This window comes from Eucalyptus grandis, chromosome 11 (assembly GCF_016545825.1).
Source record: "Eucalyptus grandis isolate ANBG69807.140 chromosome 11, ASM1654582v1, whole genome shotgun sequence".
Taxonomy (NCBI): domain Eukaryota; kingdom Viridiplantae; phylum Streptophyta; class Magnoliopsida; order Myrtales; family Myrtaceae; genus Eucalyptus; species Eucalyptus grandis.
In genome coordinates, this window is record NC_052622.1 from 34,517,868 (window position 1) to 34,525,955 (window position 8,088).

General features: G+C 41.3%; 1 protein-coding gene across 1 annotated transcript; it reads left to right on the forward strand.

The window, feature by feature from the left end:
• The first annotated feature begins 3,154 nt into the window (after positions 1 to 3,154).
• On the forward strand, positions 3,155 to 4,926 carry LOC120290056 (profilin-1-like). Its single transcript, XM_039305776.1, has 3 exons — positions 3,155 to 3,280; positions 3,553 to 3,690; positions 4,727 to 4,926. The coding sequence occupies exons 1-3, from the start codon at positions 3,161 to 3,163 to the stop codon at positions 4,859 to 4,861; spliced, it is 393 nt and encodes a 130-aa protein (XP_039161710.1). The 5' UTR covers positions 3,155 to 3,160; the 3' UTR covers positions 4,862 to 4,926.
• Positions 4,927 to 8,088: the final 3,162 nt, after the last annotated feature.

Below are 8,088 nucleotides of genomic sequence, written 5' to 3' on the forward strand. Positions count from 1 at the left end.
TAAACATCATAGCAAAGGATGCAGGAAAGTTCCTCCGAGAAAACGGAACCAGTCTTGCATATTATCTTTACGAGTTTTGACCATACAATTGAACAAAAATGAAGCCAACTAAGGTCTAATACTTAGATCCAGAAAGCGAAGAAAAGTAACAATTTTCTTCTATAAAAACAAAAATGAAGAAAATGGGAGAGTTGGACTTGCGCTGTGTGGGGTGCATGTGACAACGTTTCTATTCCGGAGAACTATTTATTTTCAGAAATAGTTTTTTTTTTAATTTCTATTCCGGAAACAATTTTTGAGTAAAATAAAGTGTTTGGTAATTATACAAAATTTCTATTATTGGAATAGAAAAAGAATAGAAATGCGTTTGGTAAAAATTTATAAATTTTATATTTATTTATTTTTCTTCTTACTCACGGACCGTCGATCGCCGCTCGCCACCGCACGGCCATCGCACGCATGATCTTGCTGCACGACCATCGCACGACCGCTGCACGACCGTCACATAACCGTCAACTATCGCTGCCGACCACCACCACGGGATTGCTACCCACAGACCCCCTTTGGCCAAGGGAGGGGGAAGTACTGGTGAGCTGTGGGCGGCGATCCTGCGGTGGCGGTGGGCAATGAATATCGGCGGTTGTGCAATGGCAGGCGGCAATCCTACGGTGGTTGGTGACGGCAGGCTGCTGGTGGATGGTGGCGGTTGTCGGCCGAAGGGTTGTGAACGGCGGCTGGTGGGCTATTGGTGGTGGCAACCATTGCCGGCAGTCACCAGCGGTCGGCTGCCAAAGGTGGCCGCGGGTAGTAAGAGGTGGCCAACGGTTGGCAAGCGACCGGCAATGGCCGCAACAAGAAAGAAGAACAAAAGAAAAAAAAAGAAAAAAAAAACTTATTTCTAGAAATTGTTCCCGAGAACAAGAAGCTACTTTTTTTCTTGTTTTTGTTTCAAATATATTCATTCCCAGCCATTTTTCTATTCCGAGAATAGAAAAATGAGTTTGCATTACTACACAGATTTATGTTCTTTTTTTTTTTTGGTTCCGAGGAACAAAAGAGCAATAATCAAGAGAAATAGAAATGTTACCATGCATGCCCGTATTATCTCTGCGAAATATTTTCCCTAGAAATGGGTTTCTTTGCAACAGAAGTGGACATCCTTTAGATATAAAAGGGAAAAAAGAAACTTGAATTTTCACTGATTTTATTTTTTCTTAGCTATACAAATTATAAAACCTTTCCTTGCACTTGTATCTCTAACAGGAGCACAACAAGGTTAAAGGCATTACCAACCCCAGAAAAACTAATCCGGAAATACGATGTCGAATGTTGCATTGTTTCCAAATGGCTGGATCGTCACAACTTTCGCGTCTTTGTAATCTCCTTTTTGGATAATCGGATAGTCCGTGCAATCGAGCATGAGTTGTAAATCCGACACCTTACCAGGGTACAACCTTAGGAGCTGCAAAATCCCCCAAATTGTGAACACATCCCTTGTTTGGAACAAGTTGTCTTTACTTCTCACATGCCTCAAGGTACGAGTTCTCGTTCCGATGTTTTGTAGGATAGTTTGTCTGACAGATCTGCGGCACGGTGGCGGCGCAGATCTGTGAAATTTCGGGAGAAACTTCTGTGGCTTTTCGTTGCGGGAGTCTTGAAAATCAACAGACCCGTGAAAGTAGACCACAAGTTATAGAGAGGAATTGAAAACAAAGTTGCTGGATTAGTACAAACATAGCATGATGTTGACCATTGGCAATTTGGCGACATATTGAAGTTGAGCAACTTTGTAGAAGTGGCTTCGCTAGCTCTAGTGTTTGTGTAGAGATTAAATCATCACGCGCGTCATTTTCATAACATAAATCGATCTAGACATTTTGGGATGGAATTCATGAACTTATTCTTTAATTGCATGTGAAATATATGTGCACTATGATAAGACTTTATATTGCGCCCCTTGATCCATCAGTTTGTAAACTAATCAAGATCTAACATGCCATGTGTGTATGATACATTCCGTGCAATATTGGGAGGAGCTACAGAGGGGCACTGATTGCAAATAAGTAATCTCTCTATATATGGTGAGTTATTGTGACAAAACATAAAAAAACGTATGTATTGTTATCCATTTCGTTTATGGTTCGCTCCAAAACTAGCACCAGGAATCTATCATTCACATACTACATCCACGAAACAGAGCCTCAAACTAAAATAAATAAATAAATGGAACTGAAAGGGGTTCATGTTCTACAACCACCACAAAAACAAAAATGTGTAAAACCTAGCACTTAACTGCTTCCCCGATCGATGATTTTTAAGAATTAAAGTTGGCACTCATCCGACACCTCAAACTTGCGGTCAACCAACCGGCCAGCGACGTACAAGGTCACCCCCGTCTAATGGATGAAATTGGGGGATTTTGAATCCTAAATCATACTTTACTTCGTTTTGAAAAAGCTAAAATTTCATGTGGAGCAGTAGGTAAATAAAACATCTAAAATTTCATGTGGAGCAATTGGTAAAAAAAAACATCGTAAAATTACAGTACTCCATGTAAGAATTATAAAGGCCTCTAGGATTCGAACTCCTCCTCTTCGTGAGGAGGAGAGAACCCAAGCCAATTGCGCCGCTGCAGACAGTGATTACAACAATTACATTTTTGATTTTATAACTATAAAGAAATAGATAGACTTTTATGGCATACCGAGTAGCGAATTAAATTTTGCATATGAATATGCAATTTAAATGCGTGCCTAGTATAGGTTACCGAATTCAATGCAGGTCAAGAAACTCCAAACACCAATTGAGTGCATTTCTGCATATTACGAGAGATTATGGATCACGCGATACATTTGAAGAGTAACGTCTAATTTTAAGCTGATATTGATATGTTTGTGAAATCTTTTTTTAGGTGGAAGGAAATTTTTATTTCAGTTTTATCGGTCGTTCAAATGTGGATTATGAATAATGCGAAGAGATATGGAGAGATAATTTCGAGTGGGAATTTCCATAAATATAAAGACTGAGCATAATATTCAAAACTATTAACGCATCTTTCATTCCTTCTCCTTCTTCATCTTTCTCCTCTGCCAGGATCCAAAAGAAGAAGAAGAAGAAGAAGAAGAAGATGGAGTGGGAAGCTTACTATGAAGATTACTTGATGTTCAAGAAGATGTGCACGAGGGATGAAGACCCCGCCAGGGCCACCACCGTGAAACAAGCTGCTGCCATCATCGGCCAAGACGGGAATGTCTGGGCCCAGACCACCAATTTCCCCAAGGTTCAGTCCTCTCCTCATCATCATCTTCTTCCATCTTCCTCTTTTCAATTTCAATTGTTGTGCCGCCTGTGCGATCTCGGTTCCCTGTTCTGGTTTTGATCAAACAGGGGAAATGCAACGTTTGATCACTCGCGAAATCATGATTGCTCTTCTTCCATTTGATAAAACTTCTTTGTTATTGGTCGGTTGCATGTAAGCGATTTGATTAATAAGGAGTAAATACAAATTGGACGGTATTCAGAATCATGGCCCCGGATTTCTCTGTTCTGCAGCTTACGATTGAAGAGAGAATCGCCATCATGCGCGAATTCGATGAACCTGGGATGCTCACTACCATCGGACTCTACCTTGGCGGCACCAAGTACGTGGTGATCGGAGTCAAACCTGGTGATGTTATTCGGGCACATAAGGTGAATCAGCTTGTTCCCTCACGCCTTTTTGTCATATTTGCTGGACGGAATATCCACCGCCACACCCATCCAACGGATAGCAGCAACTACTCGCTCGATACATGAACATACCTCTGATAGGAGAAATGTCCCATTTAGAGAACAAATGAGATCTGGTTTTTAGTGTACGCGAAACAAACACGATATCTCAGACCAAAAGACCACCTACCGATCCTATTAATGGTCAGGCGGTCAATTCAAGTTGGCGTGGCAGCGCATCATTAGGATGATGGATAACTCCACATGCTGCTTCTAGCACGCCACCCCAGCACATGGTCATCTCCATTCAGAGTCTCCGACAACATAAGATACTCTGCCTCAGACAGGAACTACAGAGTCATACCCCATTCTTTGAGGATGAGCCTCAAGGGCTTTTGTTTCATTGGCTGTATTGCTGTCTCAGTAGTAATCTTTTTGCTGCATTTGTCACTGTGCTGAAGCTACCCCTTCCTCTCCCCCTGCACATACCGTCTAAGTTTCCTTTTCGGTGCTCTAACCAATGCCGCATACAGTACTCCTATAACCTCACCCTATCTCCTAATTCTTCTTGAGAATCTTCCCAATATTCTCGACACACTCTTTGTTCAATAACCAACTTCTGCGAGGAAATTCTTAAACCATCCTAATGATGATCGTTTCAGCTTGAATATGCAACAGCTCTATGATTAGTCAAGCAAAGAAAAGGAAATTGTCTAAATGACACTGTGGTTGCTGCTTTGGGTACATTCTTTTGATAGGTTAGGCAGCAATTGGCATTGGACATAAGTGGCTATGCTCGTGATTATAGGTTTTACCTTTTAAAAGTATGATCAAATCAGTGCCGGCTTCGACTTTTCTTTGCTTGCTCTGAAAAGCTAGTTTCCTCAACTATTTTGTCTCCAACAGCTTGCAGCACGAGGCGTAAATAATTCTGCACTTTGCAGTTGCTTGTAGGATGCGTACTTCTAGTAATCGATAGCTTCACTCCCGTCACCTAGTTGTTCTTATTTGATTTCAGTGGCCTCAAGGTGTGACCATCAAGAAGACAGGTGCGGCCTTGGTCATTGGCATCTATAGCAACCATGCAACTTCTAATATGTGCAACGTGATTGTTGAGAGGGTGGGTGATGACTTAATCAAGCGGGGCTATTAGGCACGTCCGATTGCATCATTCCTTCCCATCTGGAATCTTTGCATTCTCTCGATGCAAGTATATAGATCAGATCGGGATGCTTGGAGTTGATGCACTTTTTCATTGGACGACATGGAAATCTCAAGTGCAAGAAAGGTTGTTTGGTTTGTAAATGGACTTAGACACCTGCCGTTTCTTTATTTCTTTTATTAAACCTTTGCCGAGGAAGCTGGTGTTCCACTCCTGGAAGCTATTTGACGACTAATCAAAATACTTCAACTGTAAATGCTGATTCAAATTCCTACTAGTGAACGTCAAAGGGAAATGGTGACCGGTGATTGATTGGACGAGTCTCTGTCTGCTCAGGAAAATGTGCTCTACCTCTTTTTCTATCATTCGTCTCAGCTTTCTTTCAGTATCCGATCACCTGCAATTCATGGGCACTGAGTACTCCGTGCGAGGACAATAATCCTGCGTGATTCATCATTGTGAATAGACCTCGCTGCGACTGGAGTCTGGCTTCTTGGAGGCGCCAAGTACATGGCAATTAACTTTGTTGTCACCTCCTTTTTTTTGTCCTAGCACTAGTATACTATTATTTTAGCCGCTGCTATTTATATATATAAAAAAAGAAAAAAAAGTCTTTATTATTTTTGTATCGCAGTTTTCCAAGACACGATTTCCAAGAGTAGGCACGTAAATTTCTACGGGACATCCGCATGTGAATCATTACCAACTGGCTAGCGACGTACAAGGTTACTATCGTTTAATGGATGAAATTGGTGGGATTTTGAATCCTAATTTATACTTTACTTCATATTGAAAGTTCATGTGGAGAAGTAGGTAAAAAAAAAAGTCGTAAAATTAGATTACCATTGCAATCAACTGTGAATATACTTAATACTATATATCAGTGCACATATAAACGATATTCACTTTGGTGAGATAATTTTTGTACAAATGCTTTCTTTGATATCAGAAATTTTTTCAATGGATCACCTAATTTTAAAAATGGTTACAATACAATTAGGCTTTTTATCCGAGTACTTAATTGAATTTTGCATATGAATATGCAATATAAATGCGTGCTTGATACAGGTTACCGAATTCAATGTGGGGCAAGAAACTTCAAACACCCATTGAGCATTTCCGCATATTACAAGGGATTATCGATCACGTGATACGTTTGAAGAGCAACATCTAATATAAATTTAATGATGAGTGAACAAACTTTAGTCGTATCTTTTAAGCCGATATTGATGTGTTTGTGAAATCTTTTTTTAGGAGGAAGGAAATAATGTGGATTATGAATAATACGAAGAGATATGGAGAGATAATTTCGAGTGGGAATTTCCATAAAAATAAAGATTGAGCATAATATTCAAAACTATTAACGCATCTTTCATTCCATCTCCTTCGTTCTCCTTCTTCATCTTCATCTTTCTCCTCTGCCAGGATCCAAGAAGAAGAAGATGATGGAGTGGGAAGCTTACTATGAAGATTACTTGATGTTCAAGAAGATGAGCACGAGAAATGAAGAAGCCGCCACCACTTATCAAGCCGTTGCCATCATCGGCCAAGACGGGAATGTTTGGGCCCAGACCTCCGATTTCCCCCCAGGTTCGATCCTCTCCTCATCATCACCTTCTTCCATCTTCTCCAATTTCAATTGTTTTGCTGCCTGTGTTATCCAGTCGTGAATTCTCTTGTTGTGGCGGAAGAGTAATTAGTCACTCCCCTCTATAATCTCGGTTCCCAGTTCTGGTTTTTGTTTTGATCAAACGGGGGAAATGCAACATTTGATCACTTGCGAAATTATGATCGCTCTCCTTTCATTTGATAAAACCTCTTGTTATCGGTTGGATGCATGTCGGCGATCTGATTGAAAAAGGGTTAAATACAAATTGGACGGTATTCAAAATCATGGGCCCGGATTTCTTTGTTCTGCAGCTTACGACCGAAGAGCGAATTGACATCATGCGCGAATTTGATGAACCCGGGACGCTCACTACCATGGGACTCTACCTTGGCGCCGCCCTGTACGTGGTGACCGGAGTCAAACCCGGTGATATTATTCGGGCAACGAAGGTAATAAGTTCGTTGCCTCCCGCCTTTTTGTCATATGCACCGGTCTAGGTTCGTCCTCTCATTTCAAATGCATCAACCATCATCAAAGGTTTTTCTGGACACAGTATCCACTGCCACCCCATATCAAACGCCTAGCCACAGATGCGATCTGCTTTTAGCGTACAAAACGAACACGGATATCTCATACCGTTTGACCACCTACCGATCCTATTTATGGTCGGGCAGTCAATTCGAGATGGCCCGGCAGCGCATCATTAGGATGATGGATAACTCCAAATGCTGCTTCTCGCACGCGACCCCAGCACGTGGTTATCTCCATTCGGAGTCTCCGTTCTGGCTCAGACAGGAACTGCCGAGTCATACCCCATTCTTTGAGGATGAGCCTCGAGGACTTTTGTTTAATTGGCTGTCTTGCTGTCTGAGTAGTAATCTTCTTGCTGCATTTGTCACTGTGATGAAGCTAGCTCTTCCTCTCCCCCTGCACATCTCTTTCAACTTCCCTTTCTGGTGCTATAACCAATGCCGCATACCGTCCTCCTATAACCATCTCCTAATTCTTCTTGAGAATCTTGTCGATTTGCTTGGCGCGCTCTTTCTTGAATAACCGACTTCTTGCAACGGAATTCTTAAACCGTCCTAGCAGTGATCGTTTTGGCTTGATTATCTATGACTACTTGAGCAAAAGAAGAAGAAACAAAAAAAAAAAGGGGGAAATTGTCTTTATGACGCTGCGGTTGCTTTTTCGGGTGCATTGTTTTGATAGTTTAGGCAGCAATGGCATTGGACATAAGTGGCTATGCTCGTGATTATAGGTTTTACCTTAGTAAATTATGATAAAATCAGTGCCGGCTTGGACTTTTCATTGCTTGCTCTGAAATGCTAGTTTCCTAAACTATTTTGGCTCGAAGAGCTTGCAGCACGAGGTGTAAATAATTCTGCACTTTTCAATTGCTTGTAGGACGCATACTTCTAGTAATTGATAACTTCTCTCCCGTCGCTTAGTTCTTCTTATTTGATTTCAGCGGCCTCAAGGTATGACCATCAAGAAGACCGGTGCAGCCTTGGTCATTGGCGTATGTAGGGAACAGATTCCCAAAATATCGATCCGATACCCAAACGATCAAATACCACAAAAAAAAAAAAAAAAAAACTAAAGCAGA

Bases quoted from the DNA above. Each gene is read 5' to 3' on its own strand.
- LOC120290056 (XM_039305776.1), top strand. From the start codon at position 3,161: ATGTTCAAGAAGATGTGCACGAGGGATGAAGACCCCGCCAGGGCCACC. The intron at 3,281-3,552 runs GTTCAGTCCTCT...TCTGTTCTGCAG, and splicing joins AGACCACCAATTTCCCCAAG to CTTACGATTGAAGAGAGAAT. The intron at 3,691-4,726 runs GTGAATCAGCTT...ATTTGATTTCAG, and splicing joins ATGTTATTCGGGCACATAAG to TGGCCTCAAGGTGTGACCAT.